Source organism: Atractosteus spatula, chromosome 11 (genome assembly GCF_055471065.1).
Source record: "Atractosteus spatula isolate fAtrSpa1 chromosome 11, fAtrSpa1.hap1, whole genome shotgun sequence".
Taxonomy (NCBI): Eukaryota; Metazoa; Chordata; class Actinopteri; order Semionotiformes; family Lepisosteidae; genus Atractosteus; species Atractosteus spatula.
In genome coordinates this window covers 4,200,679-4,227,334 of record NC_142716.1, presented here as the reverse complement: position 1 = coordinate 4,227,334, position 26,656 = coordinate 4,200,679, and the positions used below count along the sequence as shown (strand labels likewise).

Sequence of the window (26,656 nt, the reverse complement as noted above, 5' to 3'; positions counted from 1 at the left end):
TTCTACACATTCGACATAAAAGGTTGAATCCAATCAATGAGCTTCCACTAAAACGTGATGATTTTCAATGGAAATAAAGAACTTTAAACTGCCCTTCTGCTCTCTCTGTTCCCTGCTCTCCGAGAAAAGGGGTTATTGATCTGCCACACTCACCCCAGCTCTGCATTAAACAATGCAAAAGAGGAACAAGAATCTGAACAGTGCCATCGAAAACGAAGGAGCTGAAAATGAACCTCTTGTTGACCGAATTATTTTTAGGGAAGTAATAATAATGGACCCAAAACACAATGCACAGAGCCAGAGAAGTAAAACTGAAGCCCGAAATCCTTCAGCAGACATTGATAATAATATTTCAGTACTGTGTTCAGAATTTGGGATATATTATTCTCCAGCACCGCAGGTCACTCAGGTTAGTCAAGTGTTAACAAAGAAAAGAGATGTCTGACTGAGGCCTTTCTGTGCTGTGACCTACTCATGAAAACAGACAGCAACATTCCTTCACAACACCAGCAGAAAGCTCACACTGTAATAAAAGATAACTCAGGAACATTTTTTTGTCTTTTAAAAAGCTAATCTTATGTTTGTATACTATACAAAAAGAAATCTAGCATATTCGTGTACTGTGTCAATCTTGAGGCGATCTGGGTAGTGAAAGATGCTGATGGCAATTCACTGAGAATCAGGCAGGACTGGCGCCGTCACACCAGACTAAAAAGCAGGAGGGTTAGTTAGCAGACAGCTCAGCACTGGAGTATGGTTAAAGGTTAAAAATGACTTGAGACCTTTCACCTCTCTGACGAACAGCTGTAACGTGACTAGAAAAGAAAAGCACTCCACTTATGTTTCATCAGGTCAATGATAAAAAGTAGGTTTACATTGTGCATTACAGGGGGGTCTCAAGAAAGATGACTGTAAAAGCTTTTGGCGTGGACGTTATGGGAGAATCAGAAATGTTTATGAACATGGACTTGTGCTTCTCATTCCCAGTTTCTTTTCAAGGCTTAATGCCTCAGAAATGAGTTAATGTCAAACACACACTTCACAAAACATTAGTGATGGCAACATATTTACATTTGTAAAGTATTTACAGTACTTGTAAAGTATCTATTTATTAGAGTTATGAGGCTTTTAAAATATCAATTAGGTCTTCTGGTAATTTTGTTTTCCAGGGAACTCCACACTCCACATGGTGTTACCCATATGTTCTTCTCTTTATATAGTAGGTTATACAGAAACAACTTTATTCAGACCTTAAATGTCATATATTAACTTAGAAAAGCAGGGCAATACACCTGTTGGAAAGTATTGAGTGTCAGATATTGTAGATAGGAAAAAAAAGGCTTTTGAGAATTGTCTCAAAATCACACACCCCACTTGTGTTTTTTTTGTTTTTTAACAGTATTTTCCATTATAATCCTTGCGTGTTTCTGCACTGATGAGGTGAGGTTAGACAAAAAAAAAAATGTGGTCTTCACAGTAACACAGGGGAGGTTCATTTAAAGTTGTGAAAACTGGGACAAAGGCAGCCGCAAACACGCATGTCTTGTTTGTACAGATTTTAAACAGAATGCACGCAGCAGAGTGCGGTAGGGCTGCAGGAATAGCCTGGAAGAATATTTTGAGGAAATGGAAAAATGTGGCAACAGTGCCGAGCTCAAGGGCTGCATTAAAAACTGTCTCACGCTCTAACAATCACAGTTTATTTTGCTTCTGGTTAATATCTGTCCTGCTGATAGAATAATAGAAGCAATTTTATAGAACCTTGTATACTTTATGGCAAACATCTGAGGCCATTGTGAAGCAGATACAAGGAAAAATCACTATCAATTGGAAGCAAGGAAGCTATATCAGTGCAAAGCATTGAAGGTGATAGAGGTATTGTAGTTGGACTGATCTGAATTTAGGGTATTTCTATAGGACAGACTTGTCCTAAAATTATTTTCTGTTTCACATACAGTATTTCATTGATTTATAATGACCTAAATAAAACAAAATGTTGCATTCGAGCCCCCCCAGGCAAAAAGCACTGAACTAGTTTTTTTTTCACCCCTACGTAGGATTAGCAAGAGATGCTTTCACTATACTATATAATAGACTCCAGCAGGTCTCCAACGTGTCCCCAGCAGGTCCCCAGCAGGTCCCCAGCAGGTCCCCAGCACCCTGACCTCAGTGTGGAAGTGCCCAAAAAGAGCTGGACTTACCTGGCGGCCTCTCGGAGGTCAGTCACGTTTCTCATTTGGCCTCGTCCGTCTTTGAACATAGTTTTGTTGGCAACAGTCAGCACCCCATTTCTGGTAGTGAAGTCAGGAAAGCACCGCTGAAGAACTGCAACAACCACCGTAGGACATATTCAGGCGATACAGACAATACGCTACCAAAAAGTGACATTTTTGCATTACATGAAAGAAAAGCTTAGGAACAAGTTCAGCTATAACTATGTGGATCAAAGACTGAATGTTGGGTTTTTGGGGTTTTCTGGAAAGTTATTGTCCAAAAATTGTCCCAAACTCAGACTTTGGTTTGTGAGTGATCAGCATTTGGAATAATGTCTTTCTCCCAAAAGTCACTGCAAAAAAAAAGTTCTACTTATGTAAGGCTTTTTAACAAAAGCGTGTTACAAACATCTGCTTATTCATTGAGCAAGAAAACATCATTGCAGAACAGCAGTTAACATGAGAGAAACCACTTTGATTTGTTTCATTTTCTAATATTTTTTTGTGCAGCAGACAAAATCATTCATCAGTTGCTAAAAGTAAGCACACGCCTAACCTCACTGCTCCTCAGTTTTAATTTCTTCGCCTACTCATGGTGGAATAAAAAAAAATCTCCACTCATTTTCAACGTGGGATTTAATTTCTTCTAAGGAAAATGCACCATTACACCTACAATCTGACACTGGTGAAAAAATCTTACAAAAAATTATATGTCTCTGCCAGAAGAACTGCTCTTAAAGTACTGTGGGTTGTATTGCTGAATCTGGTGCATTTGGGAATTGAGATGAGGAGAATTTGACATTTAAATAATGAGATTGAACAGCTATCATAGACATATTTGTGCATCTATTATGAAACTTTTCCCCCAGAGATAAACTATATCTTTCTCCATTAGGGAACAAAAGGTATACTGTGTCCCCATCTTTAATTTAGTTTTTTTTCCTGATAAAATATTTTCAATTTGTGATTTATTATTTACACACACATGTTATAGTTCATACTTACATGGTCTGCTAGGAACTAGCATTGAGGGACAATCTTCATCTCGTAATACTTGTCCAACAGGCTAAAATTAAACGGGACAATTAAATAGAGTCTCTCATCTGAAAAACTATTTTAGAAATGTATAATATTGATTTAATAGGAACAAGCAGAAAAGCAGAAGAAAAGAAAAAAACATTTCGACTGGTAAAACTTTTTCAAGGGTGAGCTTCAACTGCTGTATTGATCGTCTTGAATAGATTTCATTGCTGTACTGTGGCTGACATCTTCCCACCATTTTGGTAAGCAGAACCATACTGTTGAGGAAGTTAAAGACTCTCTGGGACCTGCTTTCCTCAAAGCAGAACATCGGGAGAAGACATTTCTACAGCTGAAAACTTTAAGCTGAACATCTTGCCTAAAGTGTGAAATACGTCCCACAATGTCTAAACACACTTTCGTGAATTTTTAAGAAAAATACAGGCAGATCTGCTTTTCTTTCAAACCTACAGGTTTTTGATGAAATACTAGCATCCTGCTGATACATTACAAGGACCCTGCTTTTGAATAAGATATTCATAACACACTCAGAGCTCATACTTTCAGTTTTTTCTGTATAAGAAAATTATGTAGCATTAAAAATTCATTTAGTAAACCCAGATAAGACATGAAGAACATTCTTTCAGCATTGTGGTATCTCTGTATCAAGCTCATCAATTATCCTGCCTTGTAACTGAACAAATATAACACTGTTTAATTCAATTAGTACCTCGAATACCCCTTAGCAACACTACACATCTATATGCACATGGACAGCTGGAAACACCGTGAAACACTCGTCAACTTCTCAGTTTTATACACCTTAAAAGCTGCCTCTCCTTCCATTCCATCTTAATAATAACATCATAAAATATGAATGCTGCTTATTCTGCAGCTAAGCGCAAAAAAAAAAGCAATGAACGTCTCCAATATGACTAGCGCTCTTTCTTTACTACGTCAGGGGGAGAAAGCAGTCGGGACTGTTGAAGCGTTGTTGCTTTGCCGGGCTACATATGGTGTGTTGTACTGACAGGGTGGTCTCTCCCTTAAAGTCGCCACCAGAGGCTGAAATGAACGGGGAGAGATGACCCAGCCGCTCTTCCCACCGGCCTCCTCTGACGCGCTGCAGGGGAAGCCGGAAGCCGCCCCCCGCGCGGAAGGGGCGCCTCGAGCGCGGGCGGCGCGTGCCGGAGCGCGCGTGGTGTGGCACGACACCCTCGCGCTTTCTCATCCACTTCCTCCTGGACGCGTGGGAGAGCTGGCGCGGGGTCCGCCGTCCAACCGCCCCGTCCCCCACGCACGAGTGTCGTCTGCCGTGGTTTATATCGGGCCCAGTACATCCTCGTAGGATGTGCCAGCTCCCAGTCACTCTCCACTTCAGGGGAGGGCATGAGTCAGCCCAAGAACCACGGAGAGCTTTCTTCTGGCCAATTTATTTCGTTTTTTTTAATTATTTTTTTTTAGCCTAGTTATAAAACCGTTTCACCGGACTAAATCAGCAGGCCTCGTACACAACAACAGCGCTGCTGACGAGAAACCCCTCTCCTGACAAGCATCAAGGGATGGCTGATTCATTTTTCTACAAAGCTTCGATTTCAGTAAATTGAGGGGTAGCGGAATGTCTCTTAAACCTCCATTTTCACAGCCCCCGTTCAAAGCGAAAATCACATTATAATCGAGGTTCCCCTTTCTCAACTTCTTTCACTGCTCACATAAAACAAATACCCCAGATGTTAGTGACTAAAAACACTTTAAAAAAACAGTTGAAGCTTTTTAATGATGAACTTCGCTATAAGCAATTACAATTACTTTATGAGGGGATACTGAAGTTTGGGTAAAAACCATGAAAGCTTTTTGAAGTGCACAAAATTGAAAATTTCTTCCATGCAGAATGCTCTGAAGAAACAAACCTCAAACCTCAGTCACTTAAGCAAAAAGATCCTGCTTCTTGTCTGATGACTGACAGATTGCGTTAAGTGCTGTGAGCAATCTTGTGTCTGCCAGCAGTTACAGAAATGGGAATATCACTGTAAAGCGGGCTCTCTCTCCCCTTTGGAAAATACTTTGATAAAACCAGTAGGTTTTTTTCTGGAGATGACTCCCAGGTGAATGTGTCTTCTGCGAGTACATTTTTCAAAAATCCCAATGACAAAATTTAAACACTTAAAAAGAGGTGCCCAGAAGGAACCACTATTCCCACGTGGAAATATTCAATTCATGATCAGAATTTAAAACACCCTGTTATGGAGGAATCCATAACGATTTCTTGCTCTGTCCACTTCCTGTTCTGCATAAGAAGTGCACATTACCAGCTCTCCAGCTGGTCACTTCACTGCTGACCTGAAACTTTCTCAGGTTGAATCATAAGCCCTTCTTTGCTACAAAACGCTGCCCTTAACTCTGCTTGCCGGTTGAGGTTACCACTTCCAGAAATCCGTCCTAGAAGATCTTTCTTTTATAAAACACATTTCCTGCCTACTACTGCCCTCGTTCACCATGACTGACAGAAGCGTCCGGAGCCGGCACAGAACTGGCTGGAACGACCTCCCAAAACATCCAGTCTGGATCTTGGGATCTTTCAGGCGTGACAAGGGTCACGTTTTTAAAAAACAAAACAAACGGTGATGCTTCCAGCAAAGTACCAGGAAGTGTCAGTGAGGGCAGTCTTTGCTTTCTGCTGCAGTACACGGCATGCGAGGAGGAAGGTGTCTGTCTGTACCTTCCTGGGATTGTCGAATCCTGGCTTGCAGAACTGCCGGTAGTACTCCCAGTAGCTCTTATTGTATCTGTAGGCATACTGCATGTCTAGGTAGGTGGCAAACCTGTCAGGGCACTTGGTAACACACAGCTAAGGAAAAAAAAAAGATTTTAGTTTTAATACAGGCATAATTATTATTTAATATAATCTGAAAAATGATTAATTCATCTCTTTCCATCCACATGTTGCAACAGTGTCTTACATAACCATTTGTTTTTATAATTATTACAGTTGGCAGGAGGCAGCTAAAATGTACCATTGAAAAGAGAGAAAGACCGTGGTACGCTGGTCTTTCAACAATATCTAGGTAGCTCAGGACCTTTCACTATAAGGTTACAATCTATTCGAGCACTGAAGCTGGAGCACTGTCAGCACTGTTGGGTAATTGTCACCAGTCAGCAGTTCAAGCCGTACGGTTTTATGTTCATTAGCTTTCATGAAAGTATAGTACTGCAGAAAGGTCTGTAGTTCAATATTGATTACAGCACATGCAATTAAAAATCATAGCATAAAAGAAAATCTATAGCATACTGAGCAAGGCATCTACATAGAGAACAAAGCAACACCTGCTCCTATATTGTTATGCAGTACAGTGCGTCTACAGACTTGAGTAAAGGGTCTGCAAAGCAAGAAGAAAACAAGGCATTTGATAAAACCCATTACAAGCCTCAATTTACTTCTACATAGTGAGCTCTCTTCATATGACATGAAAAAAACATCCTGACAAGCAACCTCTAAACCCGGGAATAGCACACTAAAATTCCTAAAAGACTTATAAATGTACCTCACGTTCCAGCTTTTAGAAATACTTACTAAAAAGCAGACTGATGACATGCAGTGATGTACTACATTGTCTCCTTGCTGATGTTTAAAGAGCTCGGGAGTTTCAAATGTGTGAGTGGGATGTTAAATGGCTAAAAGCAGGAGACCTCTCTTACCTGTGTGGTCGGGCACTGTAAATTGATTAGGACCGCAGGACTGGCACATTTCAAAATGTTGAAGTAGAACAATATGGCTTTTTTTCTGTTCCGGAAGAAAAAAGAAAAACTATTGAGCGTATTCTGGTCCACTTAGATCCTCCACAAAATACATAAATCTTGCCCTCGGGCATGATTCCACCCATCTCCACTTTAGTTGAAAACTTGTTTGCTTATTATAGGGAGTGTTTTGTAATCTTTAATATTCTTCCAAGATACATCAAACTGGAAATGAAATTTTTGGTTTCGCAACGGTTGGTTACACAACCTAGCATACTAGTAGACGAGCTTAACATACAAATCAGATTAAATAATTTTTATTCGGTCTCTAGGGAAATGTCAGCTCCAGTCTTATTTTAAATTCAGTATGTTTAGAGGCAATATGTAAAACAACTGTTTCTGTCATATCTGACCAACAGGTGTCAGTAAAGAACAGAGTTCTTAAAAATGCTTACAAATCCGTACCACAATCTACTTGCCTTGTAGATGGGGGAAAATGGTATATGTCTTTTCACACAAAGTTATAATTAAGAGGTCAGCGCACTTTTAGGCTGATGTATTCATTTTCAGCCGTATACATGAAACGCACAGTAAAGTTTTATTGCCGCGGGCATGAGCCCTGTAACTTAAAAATGGACGAATTAAAAAATGCAGCTCTTTCTAGCATCCTCAAATACTTTACAATCAATTAGAAGAACTCAGAACTTCTAGGGACCGTATTGTGATCACTGGTCAAAGTACGAACATTATGGCAAACACCCCAGTGTCGGATTATTAAAGCCAATGCAGTGTGGGTTGCCAGTTGTGAGTTGCAGAGTGATATGGCTATCAGCTCATACTGTAGCATTCTGAACAGCACCTCTGCATTTGTACTCTCAAATCATCGGCTCTCACATTTCCCTCTTCCCTTCCTTCCCAACTCAGTGTAAACACCTGAAGAACTACCCTGAGATGTGTGAGTTATCCAAGATTAAAGTTCTCAGTTTGCTGGGTAGGGTGGTGGTGGGTGGGTTTTGGCTCCTGACACTCGGACTGGAGAGGCTCCCTGGTGCTTCGTGAAGGACAGGAGCAGGAGATCAAGCAGGCCGTGCAGCAGGAAGGGTAACCGGAGTCCACTGACGCTCTCGGCTTGAGCTTTCTGACACGTGCTGCCCCAGCACAGCCTTCGCCACATCAAATTAAATAAATAAACTTCTCCCTGGTCCCTGATCCATGCAAGAGCCTGTTCTGTAATTAATTGGTTCAATATTTTCTCCAGCACTTCTTTTTGATCTAAAGGAATGTCGGCCTAGCCCTGTCTCATTAATGTGGGACAAAGGTATTCATCAAAATAATGAGACTGGTTTCAAGGTAATTACCCAGGAAATATATGTTTGAGGGGGGAGCTGAGGGGGGAGACGTATTTAAAATGTGCCTAGTCATTTCTAAATAAAATCTCCAGAATATTTCCAGAAGAAATGTGCAGCCCACATGTTTCTTCCACAACGTTTCTACATGGCCCATGAGCTTGGAGTACTGGGAGGCAACACACTTTGAACATCCTCATGAAATAAAATTATTAATATGAAATAAGTATTGTTTTTCTTCCATTGTGCATTGTGTCATGTTTAATAGAGCTTTCTATTTGATACTTCTGCATAAAAAACAACCTTTTCATGTATATGGCATAATACATACAAACCTATTTTTAAGTCAATCGACAAGATGTAGTGAGGCTTTAAGATCGCATAGAGGTTCCGTTTGTCAAAAAGCTGCATATCTCCCTAAACTCTAGTTCTGCCAAGTGGCTACAATATACACGCTTAAAGTTGCAGAGATAAAATCTTAATTAGCCCAGATTTGATGGTGTGCTTTGTCTGAGCCAAAGGTAGAATATCATAAATAGTTTGAGTCACTAGTACTTTGTACTTCTAGAACATATCTGAGGACTGGTCTAACTCCAGCCCCCGAGAACCTCCTCAAACACATCAGGAGAGCAGAAATACAGAATCAGGTATGCTTCTTAATAACTGCTTGTAAAGATCAGCATTACTGGGTTATTTCCATCCCCCCTGAAGGAAGGGTTCAGAAATGACTTGGTCAGCCATGTCAAGACTCGTTTAGCATCCGATTTCACCATAAATGTGAAATAATACATAATAATACATGCACATATCTGTAAGGGAAGCAACAAAATGAATACATGCCTTTATTTAGGAGACAGATATTAATATGTTGGTCGGCACAGTGGTTAGCGCTGCTGCCTTGCTGCACTGTGGGCCTGGGCTCAGTTCTGGGCCTGGGATGCTTTCTGAGTGGGTTTTGTATATCCTCCCTGTGTTTGTGTGGATTTCCTCTGGGTGCTCTGATTTCCTCTCACAATCCAAAAACCTACTGGGAGGGCTTCTGGGAAAACAGTCCCTGGTGTGAGTGTGTATGCACTGTGATGTGTCCTGTCCAAGGTGTACCCTGCCTTGCACCCACTGCATTCTGGGATAGGCTCTGGCATCCCAGTGACCCTTAATTGAAAGAAGCAGTGACAGAATGCATGGGCATGTCAGTATGTTGTTACACTGTTGTGCTTACTTTGCAATAGCTTTTAGCTTTTTATTTGGGGGCAGTGTAGCGTAGTGGGTAATTCTCTGGAGGCATGACTGGTGGGTTGTGGGTTCGTGTCCCTGCTGCAGACACTGCTGTTGCACCTTGAGTGAGGTACTTTATCCCATTTGCTCCAGTGCATCCTGCTATATGAATGGGGACCATGTGCTCTGTGTTTGCTTAACACCATGGACACCAAGATAAGCTCTGGCCCAATGAGACTTTAGGACATGTTCTTTTATATAAATGCGTACTATATAACTAAATAAAAAGACGTGTAGATGGTAACGGCAGTGGTATGTCTGTGAGTGAAAAGGATATCGGATAAATGAAATGGTTCACATTTCTTTAATTGGGTTTACATCATATATTACTAACAAATATAACAAAAGCGTTGTTCCTGTCAGAAGATCACATTGTGCAAAGGAAAGCAGGAAGAAAGATGGAGAGTGGTCTAAAAACATTCAGCGATGCATCGGGGAATATTAAGCGTGGAACCCATTACATTTTGTTGAGCACATGCAGTAACTTCATCATTTACTGTATAAACTACAGTCTTCAATGCTAACAAGTAGAACCTCCTAGAGAGGAGAGATACCTGCTAAGGAACATGCTGAAAGGCTGATTTATCACTGGCAAAATTAAAGCTGTTCCAAAACAGACCGGAGTACGTACGCGTTGGGAGTGCCTTGTTGGCCACAGAACTGCCCATAGCTGTCAGTGGGGTACACCACTTTCCTTGGGTCTCCGTGAATCCAGGCTACAACAAAGAAGGAGGTTTGTTATTGATTATTATTCATATGGCTCCAATCTAGTTGCCATTTGCATCAAACAGGATCAAGGATGGTGCTTCTTTTTGAAGGCAACAGCACTTTTAATTCCGTCTTATTTTAACCTTTGACCTCTCGTACAAGCCACCGAACAATGCACAGGCAGGACTGTCGGCGCCGGGGATGACATCACGACTAGCGCGAGTTCGGACCGATCAGGGCCGAGGTGGGGGCGAACGAAACTGGAGACCGTCATGGATCACAGCACTAATAAGCTGGGAGACCTCTGAAAGAGCCGTCTCCACTCAGGGTTAGAAAAGATGAGGGGCATAAATAGCATTATTCTTACTACTTTGATTTTCGCAGGATATCTCTCTCGCGGATATCTCTAATTATATCACATTAGCCCATTATTCCAGATCCAGATGCATGATTCCTATCGGTTTATGTGATCCAGTACGATTCTGGGAGCTTCTTTGGACTCCATGTGGGAGGTGGGAGAGCCCCAGAGCTAACCCTGACAGGGCCAGACTGGCCACGTGACTGGCAGAAAGGGAACGTTAACCCATTATAATCAGTATTTATACACAGAAAAAAGATCTTTCTAACTTTGCATTTCCTTCACTGCACCAGTGCGTGGTCATTTTCCTGGAAGGTGCTGAAAAAGGTGTTTTTTACTGGCAAATAAACTACCATCTCCCTCACTCCATCTTCTAAGCCCACCATTTAACCAATGCTTGTCCAATAACCATCTCAACACTAGCCCAGAGATACAGTAACACCATCCTGATGACACTGTTGTTCTTCCAGGTAATAATGCGTGCTCAGCACTGCAGATGTCTTCCTCTTTCCTTAACCCATTCATTTCGACCATCAAGTAGCCACCCTGCAGGCAAGCCTTATAAATTGATTATTGATTAGCTAGACCTATGCTGGCAGAAATTCTCCAGAAAAACTGGAGTTGATAAAGCGGACTATTTTTTTAAAGCGTGGGCTCTCCTGAAAGCAGGTAATGGAATAGGAATGAATGAATTGTTCCTACACCTCTGAACCTTCCTAAATGCTGTCTGTTTCTTTGTCTTGGTGTGCCTGCTCTGTCTGTGCAGTATTCCCAGTGCACTTCAGACAGGCAGTTCCCACTGAGAGCTGTCGTCCAAGGCTGAGAGGAGCCCAACAGCACCTTTCTACTGCAAACAGGCCAGGCTGACACAGACAACTTTATTATTTCTGTTACCTTAAAGAACAGATTGTTCAATCCCCAATTTACATGATACTCCGACACTTCATAAACTATGAACAGTTCTAGGAACAATAAAACATATTTTAAGTAATTAGCTCTAATGAAGCTGTGCAATAAAATTCATGTTCAAAACCATTTTCAAGGAAGAGGATCACTCTTCTCTCATAAAAAATTAAACATCTGAAATCTGGGTTCAAATCGGTTCACTACCATTTTTTACACTGCAGAATGCACATTTTCCCCTGTACTATCATAACAAAAGGGTTTCAAAATCAAGAGTAAATGAACTGTTTGGTTTATTTACTGACATTTAAGCCATAACCCTTCTCTTTAATTTCAGAAAATGTGGTACAATAGGTTAATCGCAGCAAATGCAGAAGACAATTTTATTTGACAAATTTCCTTGAAAAGGATTTAGAAACATTTGGACAGCTCTTTCTCATTCTATGATGCATTATAAGAGAGTTTTCTCTCCACAAAGAACTCACTTTCCTGTCACCATGAGACGTGAGGACTATAACCCAATTACGAAGTGTGTAATGATGAAGGAGCAAACTTTGTTTTAGGCACCAGAAATGGGAGGGGGTGATGAATGTCATTTCACTGGAACTGTGGTGTCTTTCTCTCTGTACATCATCAGCCTTCTTTTTGCAATAACTTAAAAAGCTTGCTGGACAGGCTCATCTGTCTATGAGTAAGCTGTTTAGACAGCATACAAATCTCAGAGGACTGTCTGAGTAAGAAAGGCTATGATATCACTGTTGACTTCATTTGTTTTGTCTGGGGGAGGAGGTAGGGGCTCTTTTAATGGACTGAGGTCATTCCAAACTGTCAGAAACTATGCAGACTTGCTTCATCTTTGTTTCGCCATTAAGTGCCCTTAGTGCACAGCAATTACAGTGAAATAACCCCCTTGTTTCAGAGCAGAAAATATTACATTGGGAGAATATGCCAACAAAGGTAAACCTTGATTTCAGAAAAGTCTAGGAATGCATCAATGTTAGGAGAAGCTCAGGAGCAAAACTTATTCGTAGTGAGAAAAATAAATAGCACAGGATATTTATATACTGTATGGGTACTGCCTACTAGTGATGGCTTCAGCTGTTGTCTCAGAAATGCTGTCGGTTTCATTCTCAGCACTGTTTGAGGAATAAAGTGTCATTTCTGGCAACATCCCACAATTCAGAGCAGTCTGATTGACCCGTGTGCATGAATTGACCCGGACCATTCTGTCTGAATTCTGACGAAATCTCGTGCCAGAGCTGCTGGTCCTAAACGACAGACAGGCTCAGAGCACAAAGACGCCACAACACCAACTCCTCCAAGACGGCGAGCTGAGCGCAAGGGCAGCCTGGCAGGAAAAACAAAACGGCGCAAGACCTGCAGCAGCAGGATGTGCATTTCACAGTTCAACACGAAATTAGGGGCACGAATCAAGTCCAGGACTGCCTATTAAACACTTTTCCAAACTTTTAATGAGATTTTTCCCCCCGAGAACATATTTTAAAGTTAAAATGTCTAACCAAACAGTTTTATTTATGGAATATAATCCAGTTCTACATAAGCTGAAGTGCCTTCAAAGAGAGCACTGGGGGCAGAGTATGCCGCCCACCGCCAGACAGATAAATCTCTCAATGTGCTCTGTTGCACATCAGCCAAAGGCATCTTTAACAGGAAGTACACCAGTGTAACGGGTTTGTTGTGAAGGAGAGTGTCCCTGGCAGGGAAGGAAAGGTACCACTATAGGTTTCCCCGTAGGGGTGGGAAGAAAACATAATTGAAATTAGTGAATGTACTATATAAGTGACTTTGGGGGTGGATGTTAATTTTAATAGTTGTAGTTATTGTCCCTATGACATAGGTTAGAGGATACATGTCCTTAGTAGAAATTGGACCCGCTGTCAAATTAGTGGTAGGTGCGGGACAGGTGTTAAAAGAGCTCTTCTGGTTGACTGCTGTAATGAGAAGAACCTGTGGATGGATCTGTTTCACATGAGTTTTACTTTCCTGTATAGCGCTTTCCTGCTGGTCCGGGTTACTCGTGCGGTCGCATCACAACGCAGAGAAAAGACGGCGATTGTGGCAGATTCGCGCCCGCTACACTGCAGCCCAAGCCATCGTTTGCATTTCACACACAATCACCAGTCGCGGAGTAAGAGTGAACCGACAGTCCAGCCACCAGCGTGAAATACTGTATGTTCTGAGCAGCGGCTGCTGTGTTGCGTTCTCCCCTTCTTACGTAACATCTAGGGACCAGGGCTCTCGCAAAGCCAAACGGCAGATTGCAGATTGCAGACTGCAGAACCTCTCGGCAGTGCTTCAGATCCCCACGCTACAGAGCCACCTGCATTCCCCCCTTCTCAAACAGAGCGGTGCTGTACAGCACAAGCAGGGCTCCGAGCGTCTTCCAGGATAAATGCACCGCGCATCAGTCTTTTCATACATCATACATGGCTTTCTCCATAAGGACCTCTAAATGAAACAGCTGTGTTGAAAGCTCCTTTGATCTGGGGGAGGAAGGCAGTGGGAAGTTATGCCTTACTGAGTTTTGGATATAAAATATTAAGGGACCCTCCCAGCAGATAGAAGGGGGACACACTGCATCTATGCAATTAACCACAAGTCTAGGAGACTACAGCACAGTAGCTCCTCTTTTTTCTTTTTTGATCCTTCTTGCTCATTTATAGTGTCGAGGAATTTGGAGTGCAGTACCAGATTGGTTTGGCATGTACTGTATGTCATGCTGTTTTATCTGCTTCCCAAAGTTTTTTTTAAGCGAACGTGTGTTGTTAAAAGAGAGAGGCATTCCACACATTGGCACACTACAGTCCTCCTTATGGCTTAAAACTCCGATAGCCTTCCATGTGTGTTGTATATTCTTCTTGTTTAACCTAGGTTAATTTTGCGCTTGAGTTCAATCAATGGAAATTACTTGGATCTACTTTACTTTTCAAACCGATGATCCTTCATTCTCGTGTGACTGAAAACACCCACGTCTTAGCAGTGCTTTTTCAGAGATCTCTGCCCACTGGACATACGCATTTCTGAAACGCCCACATACAGTAGATGACGATACCAGTACACACTATTTTGCACTGAGATCCGACCAGATCAGTTAAACATTTGCAAAATGTGGGTTGTGTTGGTTTTAATGCACAGCGGAGGATTGTAGAATTAGAGAAAGAGGGACATAAAATACCTAATTTGGTTTTCCAGTTCAATTAGCCCCCACCCAGACAGTAAAACTGTCCTGCTCATAAATTTACAAATCCACGAACCTTTATAGAGAATTGGATCCATACAGTACATAAAACCCTTTCTTTAAAAAAGTTTACCATTAGGCACCTGAGCAAAGGTTATATAAGCATCAATCTTCTATTCCACAATAGAGTGGTTACAGTTCATAACAGCAAACACTAGCACAGTTAAGATATTTTTTCAAGATCAAAAAAATTGCATCAAGATTTTATCACAGATCAAAATTATGCAAATGTAGTCTTATCACAGGAAGTTGAGTACTCTGCATAAACAAACCACAACAGTGTTTACCAGAATATTATTAATCTCGACAACATCGTGGGAGTTAGAAAATGTTTAGATGTATGATGTGTTTCCAAGTTCCCTGGGACTCATACTGTGATATGGCTGAATTTAATTCAGCTAATGCACTGCCTAAACTGAATTTATCAAATAATAAAAGCAGATAGCCTGATGCAATGCAATGTAATTTAATTGACAAAGCAATTTAAGTCAAACATAATTCCATGACGATAACTTAAAAATAACTGTTTGTCAAAACATTTGTAAAGGTCCTAATTTAGCTATTTATGTAAAACATCAGATTTGAGATGCAACCAAATCTTTTCGGGAAAAAAAATAGTTAGAACTCCAAGAATCATGCAAATGACTCCCAGGAGATTCTTATGTGTTACCACTTGTGAGTCACAGGGAAAAGGAAAAAAAGCTCAGACGTGGTTGAGATCAGAAAGTGCCTGAAAATGGACTCAAAATCACTATGTGAAACAGCAAGAGAGTGATGTCATGAGAGACTGTATGATGTAACACACTGCAACTCCATTACTTACCCACAGTTCCCAGAGCAATGTAGCCCAGGATGATGACAACAAAGATCACACAGCAGACCACATCAGTACAGTACCTGAAGACAACAGGCAAATGTCATTTGTACAGCAAAAAATACATTTTTACAGTCTTTAACAGCATTTGGCATAACAGACTTCTTTTGTCACTTTGTGATTCATAGGTCTGTTACTTTCTAAAGCTCTCCTTTTGCACTTACTGTAGACAGTATTGTTAGAATTGAATTATTCTGACACACCGAACAACTTGATCTTGCCACACTACTTGTGGTGCCACCACCTGTAAGGTAAATTACAGGTGTCCAGCATGACTGACCACTGGCCAGGGGGCAGAGGTCAATGTAGCTGCCTCTGCCCTTAGCACACAAACTAGGTGGAGCTCAAGGAAGAGGTGATGAATTCATACACACCAGCACACGGATTATCTGGCTTATATCCCCTCTTTTCTGTTCAGTGGATGTTGTATAGTCATCAGAAGTGTTACAGTGCTGGAAATGTCGCAATAGTAGTAAGTAGTAAGACGTAATCAAATACGACACGATTATGACATGAATATGCTTTGTGTGCTTTTAGCACCATCACTCTAATTAAGAAACTGAAACACATGGTACGTTCATAATTCAGTCTTTTACAACAGCCAATGCTAATATCTTTATAGCTCACAAGCAGAACTGTATACATTGCTGATAAGCCCTGGAATTGAAAGAAAACAATCATTCTTTTCCATTTCAGGCAGGTTAGGATTCAAAATTCATTACATACATCATTTCATCTATAATGGCTATATGGATATAATTCAGAAAAATAAAACCTAAAAACAAGATTGCTTTCTCTTAAGCGGTATAAAATACTGCAGCTACCACATATTTCCACTCGCAATAAAACACTGATCATTTTATTCCATGCACGTAGTTATTCCGTATGGATTCTGAGGACTTCTTCATCTCAGTGGGAGCAGTTTTTGAGTGTCAATTTCAGCTTCTAATGAGCTCTAGGGCGATGAATAAAAAGACAAAAAGCATAACACGAAAAAATGCCTAGAAACAATTCTCAAGAAGAACTCAAATCCATTTTAAAAACGGAACACTATTATTAAGTCTATATTTAACACCAATACTCCCCCTGTTCTTGTACAGCTTAATTGAGTAGAACAACAAAAGTAACACTGAATGTTGATTATTCGGCTTAAAACATAAAAAGCAGGAAGGAGCAGGAAGGAGCTCTGCCTTCAGAATTTTTAATAAGATGTGTTAACTCTAACAACCTGCTTCTTCTTCCTGAGAGACTTTGAAAATCCCCTCGTCTTTAACTAGGCCGGCTTCCTTTCATTTTCTAGATCGCAATTATTCATGTCAAGTAGGATCTCGGGGATGAAGTCTTTGAGCCTTGAAAGGCAGGGCTCTCTCTGGGAATGTCAGGGTGTCTGCGTGGTCTTGGACACAGAGGTTTCGCCCCTCTGCAGAAGGATTTGCCTACCCCTTGATCTGCCTTGCCTCTTCATCTGTTGAGTCAGAGGATCAACGTATCAATCTCATCAGTAATTATAATAATCATCATCATCATCATCATCATCAGAGCATTGCCTTGGTTTCCAGTTACATTCAACAGTTCTACATACAAAATATTATGCGTTAACTCTGATTTTGTAGTTATTTTATAGAGTTATTGGAAGACCGTTCTGTTTCCTATAGCTTTACTATACTTTGATGGCTAAATAATGACCATACCCATAATTCACTTTGGCTACTGCTCTCACATTCCACCCCAAACTGCAAGGGTATTCATTGTTTAAAATCAAATAACTTATTATTTCCACTTAAGGGACCTCCTGGCGTGATGCCATTAGTGACATACACTCCCTGTGGAAGTAGTACAAAACAACTGGTTTTCAGAGGCAAAACCCTGAAATCTACATCCTAAGGTCAGCAAACTACACTCAAGAAATTTCTCTTTTAAAAAATGCCTTCCCATCTTTCAAACTCGATCCTAAAACCAAACAATTGAGATTTTCCTGCTTAGGTCTGTCAGTCTTGCTACTCTGATTCACTGTCTTGTTCAGCATTTTTTATTCCCTACACTGAGACCACCAAACCAGGCTAGAATACTAAAGGTTAGTTGGTTTTCAATGAAGCACCTATAAAATGCTTATTGACATCCTGATTGACATTCAGCTGTCAGCAGAATTGGAAGAACATACAATGTTGTCATTTCTAAAATAACAAGGCACTGTTTGCACCTCAGAGATGTTTGCATTGCATTATAATGCCTAGTTATTTATATTCACCTAGACTTTCAACCAGTAGACGATACATAATTAGGAAACTGACTGCATATTTTGTTCTCCCTAAATCAAATGCCAAATCATCCTTGGATCTTCTGCTCAGTCCAACCAATTATCATGACACCACAGCAAAGTTTGCAACTTCTCCTTGAAATGCTTCCTCAGTGTCCGATATGTCTTCAGTATTAGAATATTGCCTGGTAAGACTTTCAGGACTAGTTCTCCTACAGTCATCTGTATCTGTCACGATTGTAGTCCCTCCCCCTTAAGGGCGCTCCGGCTCTTTCACTTCGGACTTGATTTTGTACACCTGCCCCCTGTTCCAGCCTCCTTCCAGCCCACCTTAAAAGCCAGATGCCCACTTTGTTCCGGGCTCTGCATTGGTTCCTGTACCAAGCGATTCCGGGATCTGAGCGTCTGGTCCCGTTCCCTGCTTGTTCCCCCCGACCCTCCGCGGTCCCGCTCCGGTTTTTAATCCTGTTTGTCCTCGTCTCAGATGGACCGCCTGGCTTTGGACCTTTTTGCCTTCCTCTTGGATTTCTCTTTGGACTCTGTTTTGGATTGTTTGCCCCGGACTCGCCCCCCCAGAACACCTGCGCACTATGGACACACCCCCTGTTTACATTCCCGACTCCTGCATGCTTTTTTCCCCGTGTTTTCCTCACTCATCCCCGGATTGTGTCGTCTGCATAGGGTCCGGAAAGAACGCTTAGTTACAGTATCTAACGTCACCTTCACAGAGGAATCCCTGAGGAACTCCTTAACCTTGGAGTGCATACTGTACCATTGACCTAACTGATTAGAGCCTACTTGTCACAACAAACATGACCTGTAATGAGCTCATGGAGACCTGAAAGGTCTGAAAACGCCACCCTAGCTTCTCAGAATGAGAACAAGCCCAGCGAGGAAGTATAAGAACTGAATCGTCTGTAATTCTGTCCTTCCTATGTGCAAACTGAAGAGGTTCAGCTAAGAAAAATGTGTCCGTCTTCTCAAAGCTTCTTGTCGAAAACTCATCGCCACACTTGTATGTTCTTTCTTAGGTACTCTACAAGTAACTGAGATGTAATGGAGTGTCCATTACATAGTCATCTATTTAAATAACCCATAAAACACACTACCCAGTTGTTCAGGATACTCCTTAAGCAGATGTTCACTGTTAAGGCTTTAAACACGACCTCTCATTTACCTTCAGTCTGTAATTTTAACCTGAAACACCCAATAGTCTTCAGCCACATAATATTTTACGCGATACATCTTCCACACTCTAACCCCCCTGGTCAAATCCTGTAACAAAAAAGTGAAGTCCAAAAATTTGCAAGAACATAAGAAAGGCTATGAACAAGAAGGAGGCCATGACAGATCAGTTGTTCTGACTCATTCAATGCTAAACGGAGGTTGGCACTTCAGTATGAGCTCTCTGGACCCTTACAGTTAGTGCAATATGTAATGTGTTTTACACGATGCCCCATGCATTCCTCATTTTGGTCATTCCCACAGTACTGAAATAGATATTGTCACTTCTTATTTTTCCCACAGTACAAACCATCCTCCCTTTCACACAGTCCCTGCAGAAGCACAGAAAATCCAGAATATCTTCTATTTTATTTTTCTCTTTGATATAACCTACTCTACTCAATTCACAACATACAGTACAATAAATCCACTTCTCTGCACCATCAGGTGACCTATTTCTATTCCCAGCCAGGCTCCTAAACTCTTGTCAGGCTCGAGCTTACCCACTGATCCCAGCTAATACAGCAAATCATAAGAGTCTACCACAGTGCAGGCAAAGCGCATGATCTCTGTGTGAGACCTCTGTCAAATGTTCAATCTCCAAACTGACTGGAGCCCCATAAACTCAGTCCTAAACCACACTGATGACCTTGTGATCTAGACTGATTTCACAGACAGGACAACAAAAGCAAAAGCTGATCAACATCACATTATTAATGACACTGTAGGAAATTAGCAGAAGCCCAGAGATTAATTCAACACCCTATGTCAGGTCGGGTGAAATTATGAAAATGATCCAAACTGAAAACAACAATGAAACAGGAAAAAATATTTGGCAAAAAATACAGGCAATACATCCGTCATGGCATTTATTGAAACTGACTGCCCTAGTCACATCAGTGCATTTTTATTGAAGGGTCCAGTTTTAGCAGAGATTACCTTTCTATGAGATACTGTGTTCTTTAAAACTAATAATCGCAAAGGGTCAAAGGTGACAAAATCCCATAAGCCCAGATGCATCAATGGGTTTAAACTTCAGCTATTTTTCGCTGAATTATTACCCACAAGGCTCAGTTCCAGGCACATATCCTCTTTTCTTAGCAGTGAAAAACATTTTCCATTAAAATTCATATTTTCAGATCCTGAATTTAAAAAAAGACCATGGACATTGGTCTCAATCGTCCGACAGCCCTTAAGGCAGAGAGATGCATCAGAGACTATCATTACCTTTCATCACTGTGATGTTATATCATCCCATTTAGTATACACTGATAACCCTTTCACCACCAATTATCATCTGTCTGCTTTAAAATGAGGGTGGGATGTCTGTATATGTGTAATACATGTCTGTCTCTCTTCTGATTTTTCTCTTCTTTTGTGAGATCTCAGAAACAGCAAAACTAAATCAATGAAAAGCCTACACACATTGGAATGTTTCTCACATTCCCAGTGGCTGGTAAGATCAGAAAATGAGCATCCTACAAAACCACAATTACTGGGTCTATCGGTGCCTTCTGTGTCCAAGAAAATATGCCTCAGTTTAAAACAAAACAAGAAAGCCTGTTTTTACTGTAAGAGGCAACACTCCTTTATCATAGTTAGATATTTCATCATTTATCACGATGCAGTAGCTACAGCAGATGATAATATGAAACATTCTCAGAAGCGTGCTCAATTATGGGCTTGTCCTTCATGCAAACAGTGCCTGATGTTACTGAAACAAATGGCGCAGTCCTCCATGATCACAGAGATGCCTGCATTTCATAATAGTGTGTGACAGTTAATAAAAAGAAGTGTAGCACATAGAGTTCTGCTCCTCACTCTCAGAATGGTAGAACACTTTTACAGAGGTCAGAACAGAGAAAACTTACAGACAAGTGAGTGGAAAGCAAATAAGGAAAAGGGGCTCAGAGCAGGCAGAAGTGGAGACTGTGTTCAGTTGTGGCCTGGGGCACATTCTGCGGGGAGTTTGCATGGTCTCTGTTATACACGTGTAAATGAATGCGCTCATGTTTCATGTGCAGGGTGTTGTCACTCTTTGTGTCCCATCCCTGCGGGGCTCACTGTGACCTGCAGATAACAGGAGAAAGTTGCTGATCGTGGATGGGTGGACTAAGAATATGTAAGGTAAGAGGAGCAGAAATGCCATCAATACATGATATCAGAGTGGGTTCTTCAAGTACACTCAAGTTGAACTACTCCATGTAATTTGGCCACATAAAAGGTTCCATTTTTATTTGTTTTAATATTTATCAACATTTTTTTATTACTCATGTGCTAGTGCTTCTTCGGTTTTTCCCCCAACAGTCTCAACACTGGATCTACTGCAATTAAGGTATCAGTGTTCATTCCTTCTTTTAACCCAGTCCAATGATCCACAGTGTATCCTGAAGGCGCCTGCGTTTGTTTCTTTTTACAGAACTTTGTTCAAATCTGCTGCTGGGAAAAAATACTGGACTTGCATTGGAATCATCTTTACGATACACAGCCCTTGCTAACTGGTAGGAAAATAAATTAATAAATGCTAGATGATGCTCTGAGAGACACAGAACAACATACTGCCTCAGATATAATGTTATTTCCCTTTTTGTTTCCCTCTGGAAACCTGTTCAGAACAAAACTGGAGGAAATGCTTCTGGCCTCGAGTCGGCGGCAGGTTCTGCTCTGTGAGAGAAGGATAGTGAGGCAAACTCCCCAGGCTGAGGAACAGGCACAAGGTCACAGTCCAGTGCAGCCTGCTGATGAGCTCCTGTTGCTGGTGGCTGCCCCATACTCTGATATTCCCCCTGGGGAACACATACTGCCTCATGTCTGCTACGGAAATGAGCAGATTTCTCTTAAGAAAGAGACCTTCTCTCTAGTGTATCCTATACACTTCTATTTATCGCTATCCCTTTTAAAGCTCAACAACAGGAACTGCAGCATACAGCACCATATGACCTGAAGACAGAACTGTTATTTCTTACCAGTTTCTGAAAACAGTGACAGCAAAAGCTGACAACAATGTATTTTTCTCCCCATACAATTCACCTCTACATACTGAGAGGCTCCAAGCACATTTTCAGTTTCTAATTAAACTTGAATCATTCAGTACCTGTCAGATTCGGTGCAGTAGGAAGAAATCGGCGCTACCCACAAGGGAGCTACACAGGACAGCTCTGCAGCTATGAAAACCATGATCCAAAAAGCTCCTAGCAGATGGAATATGAATACACTGATAATTGATTAGAATAAAAATATAAGCACACCTGTCTTTACTCCCATCAGCAAGGAATTTAATGACACAGACACAGGAGAGACAAATTAAATTCTGTTAGACAGGATTCCTCATGTACACTTCGTCCTCTGTGACTCTAAACATGGGCATGTTTCAAAACGGAGTGTGGGGACACTATTGCACAGTGTGTTATATGGAGTGGAGTGTTTATACATTTTATGAATCATTTCTTTGTTTATACTGTACGTATATTTTGTGGAACGATCACATCAGGACCAGTTCACAGCATTTCCATTTAAAATTTCCAATTTTTTATTTTAATTAAATCGTATTAGACTATTCCAAAAGCAACTAGATGAAACTCAAACCAACTATCGCTTTTAATCACTTCACCCAAGGTTTCCAGTCAAGAGCAAACCTGCTGCCTTTAAAAACATTTTCATTGTTTAACTGGGCACTTCTACTGGTATCTTAGTTTATTCGTCACAGACCTCTAAATCAAATGTTGGGATATCAGATTTTTGGAACCAAAACCATGTGAAGTACCAGGCTTGAGTTACACGTGACATGATTTTAAATTCCATAAAGAAACTCACAAGTTCTGTGTTAGGAGACCCTTCTGCCCCCCTGCTGTGCGACATCATGCAGGTCAAGATAAACACAGGAAGGGCCCTGTGATGGCTTCCCGTCCTTCTCAGGGCTCAGTTCTCAGTGTGACAGGAGCACGACCGACGGAGAAATCGCTCATTCACACTCAGGGAAAGCAACTCTCTCAGTGTTGCAGAAGTCACAGGAATCTGTGTGTGCATATTAAACAGTCAAGAGGAAACAAAAAAAAAACGGCAATCCATTCACATTTCCAGTGCTAAGTAGGATGCACTCCTCAAGGCTGGATGGGATGCAAAGCTATTGACCTTTTATCACTCCATCTGTAAATTGCTTTGGGATTCTGTTTTTGTCTTCTGTTTATAGCACTCCTTTATTTATAGAGCACCATTACACCTCCCCATTCAGCTCTTACAGGTCCTCTTCGATGGCTGTTTCAATCCATTCCGCCCGTGAGCATCAGTGCAATCAGTTGCTCAGGAAAGCCATATTCCTTATGTCATTCGGAGGCATGAAAGTCACCGATTTACATAAACTCCACCATCTCTGCGTTTTTTTTCATCAGATTATGAAGAAGTGCGAACTGCGGGTCTCCAGATACCCATTCAGAAACAATTTACTCTCTTTCCTTAAAAAAAAGAGGCTGGCTAGGGACGCACATGTGCTGGTATTATGATATCAACACATAAAACACACGCTTTCTGTTCCCTAAAGCTTGCAGCGTTATTTGTAGGATTTAAATGAACTGTAGACCGAATGTCTCTGGTGTTATATTTAGAAGAAAAACTACATGAGAGCAGCTTAATGACAGCTCTAAACCTGGGGAGAGCCATTGCAGTGCCTCTTCAACGGCTTGTGTGGTAGAGATAATGAGGAAATACAGCAAGGAGATCTGAGGGAGAAAGGAACACTGGACAGAACCATAAGGAAAAGGCTGGGAAGAGCTATAGGAAAGCCACAGCTGCAAGTGTAGCTCTCAGCTGTGTGCAGGTCTCACTGATTTGCAGCTGTGCTATGGGGTTACTGAGATTGATTCGACGTTAATTAAGCTCATCAGAAAAACAAACAGGTTCCTCTGCAGCTTCCTCATTGTCCCATCCTGACACCCTTTCTTGGCATTTCATGTTTCTTGATGTTATTTAACTTGTGTGATTAACCCATCCATCCATTTCCTAACAACTTTGTCCAATTCGCGGGAGAGCTGGAGCCTATCCTGGTAAGCAATGGACACAAGGCAGGATACACCCTGGATAGGGTGCCAGTCCATCACAGGGCACATACACTCACACGAGGGCTAATTTTCTCAGAAGCCAATTAAGCTAGGAGTATGTCTTTGGACTGTCAGAGGAAACCGGAGCACCTGGTGGAAACCCACACGAACAAGGGGAGAACGCGCAAACTCCATACAGACAGCACCTCAGAAACTGAACCGAGGGCATCAGCACTGTGAAACAGCAATGCTAACCACCGCAGCACCATCCCACCCTAACTGTACAATCCTTCAAAGTTTATTTCAACTTTGTGACTAGTAAAATAGAAGCTTAACATCCAAAAAGAAGTAGGTAGGTAAAAAAAAACCTCAAGCTCCTTTTTTCTATAGACAAATATATAAATAACTTTTTCCGGCACACACTGCAAAAGGTTGCAGGTTCAGGGAGCTGTACTTTGTTTAATAACCTCAATTTTACTCTAAACCTGTATTGATAATTGAGGCATGAGCTTTCAAATGATTAGTTTGTGCAGGCCACGTTCACAAAAGCACACAGGCCTATCAGGGCCTTTGGGTAATCCAGGTTAAATCTGGCCTTGAGCACCAGAACCTTCCCCGCAGAAATAAAAACACTCCAAACCATGGGTGGAACTGAAACAGAATACAACAACGTGCAATTCGGATGTTCTCTCATTTTTACAAGGCCTGCAGCAGTCCAGACTCATTCAGCTTGCTCGCTTGTCTTCAGCGCACAGCACGCGGTCTTGTATTCACAACAAATACGCAGAATCAGAAAGACTCCAAAGAAAACCTTTTAATGTCCCTGGTGAAAACATACAACAGCCAAAACACTAGGTGCAGTCTCCCAGGCTCTCTGCCTTGTGATGTGAACACCGCCAGGGCAAAACATTTAAGGAACGAAGGAAAAACAGAAAATCCCATTTCGTCTGTGAATGTAAGAGATGCAGCTGGATGGGTTATGTGACAAATGAGATATTGAATGATCTGTGTGAGATCACAACGCTGTGATAATGACTGCCTTGAAGCAGTTCCTACCTCAAAGCAGCATTGGTATTGATCAACGAAGATATTGAGACTGCTACCAGGTGTGCCCGAGACCACCCCAATCCAGGTCTTTGTAGGAGCACATGGAGTTTCTTTACTGGGATAATAATCCCTCTTGCATGAGCTTTTAAGGAACGTTTTCGCTCCGCTTGCAGCAGATGGAAGCATTGTGACATGCAGTCTGGTGCAAGGCCTAGATACCACTGCAGGCCCAGGTGACAACATGGCAATGTTTAGGGTTAGGGCTTGCAGCAGAGCAGGTTCATCCTGTGGTGCTGGCTCCATACCCAGCTGGAGGAGACCTGGTTCATGACAACAGCATCATCCATCATACTAGCACTGGACAAGTTTACAGAGCATGACAGTGACTGTGCACATCTTTCAGGTTCATCCCAATCCCCCTGATCCCAGTCTCACTGAGCATCTGTAGGGTATATTGAGAAAAAGAAACTCATCAAAGCCTGTCCATTGCCTGTCTGATTATAGAAGGCACGTAAGAGAACTGTGCACTGTACACAGTCAATTCTGTTTCTCTGGCCAGGCCATATAGTAGAATTTTTCCTTTTAGTTTTTTGGCAAACACGGGCCTTTAAAAAAATAAATAAATGCAAGTCCTCCATGTTTTAAGTCAAGGTGCAGTTCATTAGCCAGATTGTTAGCGAATGACAAGGGACTACGATTAAATAAAATGGTTCCCAAGTGGTTCGACCAGTCTAGGCTCTTGCTCTGAGTGCTGGGTTGAACTTTATGATCCATCCGCTATGGGTTCGAGCCTGGTTCATCAGTGCAATCAATCAATTAATCGTATTCTAGTATAGCATCTTTCAATACAGAGCATCCTCAAGGCCCTTTACAGAAATCACACAATAAAACCACACTTGCGGTTCATATCACTAGCTGACTGTGACCAAAATTCCCCAGGATGTGAATTAGGCTGAGATGAATTAGGCTGAGATGAGCTTCCCACGCCTCTCCTGGCTTCCAGTGAAACAGTGATTACTGCTGCTTCCCAGACACCTGGCAGCTTGTCGTGCCATCCGTTAGTGAAGCACGACTCAATGGGCACGGAGCCCCTGTACGTCACTGTGGGGCTTGTAGTGAGTCAGGAGAGGAGATGTTAGATGGTGTAAAGGGCCAGGAAGCCCGCCTGCATGTCCTCATTCTTCCCCTTGTGGGTCCAGGTGTGGTAAAGGTGGTACATTGGCAGAGCCAACACACACAGACCCAACTAGCAATCTGGGTGCGGTGGCTCTGTGGCTCAGGATCTGCGCCTGGGGTTGGAAGTTTCCCGGTTGTATCCCACGGCTGGCAGAGGAATCCTACTCCGTTGGGCCCCTGAGCAAGGCCCTTAACCCCAGCTGCTCCAGGGGCGCTGTATAAATGGCT

At 41.8% G+C, this 26,656-nt stretch overlaps 1 protein-coding gene across 5 annotated transcripts in view; it reads right to left on the bottom strand.

Moving 5' to 3' along the window:
• The window catches only part of slc44a5b (solute carrier family 44 member 5b), a 101,953-nt gene that overhangs the window by 14,326 nt on the left and 60,971 nt on the right, over nucleotides 1-26,656 (bottom strand). For 3 of the 5 annotated variants that reach the window (XM_088928044.1, XM_088928043.1, XM_088928042.1), the window contains exons 3-8: nucleotides 15,641-15,714; nucleotides 10,221-10,305; nucleotides 6,930-7,014; nucleotides 5,953-6,081; nucleotides 3,219-3,279; nucleotides 2,202-2,325 (exon numbers count right to left, since the gene is read on the bottom strand). In XM_088928044.1, coding sequence (XP_088784170.1) covers nucleotides 2,202-2,325; nucleotides 3,219-3,279; nucleotides 5,953-6,081; nucleotides 6,930-7,014; nucleotides 10,221-10,305; nucleotides 15,641-15,714 — 558 coding nt within the window. The remainder of the gene's footprint in view (nucleotides 1-2,201; nucleotides 2,326-3,218; nucleotides 3,280-5,952; nucleotides 6,082-6,929; nucleotides 7,015-10,220; nucleotides 10,306-15,640; nucleotides 15,715-26,656) is intronic. The other 2 variants (XM_088928045.1, XM_088928046.1) reach the window with 1 other exon arrangement.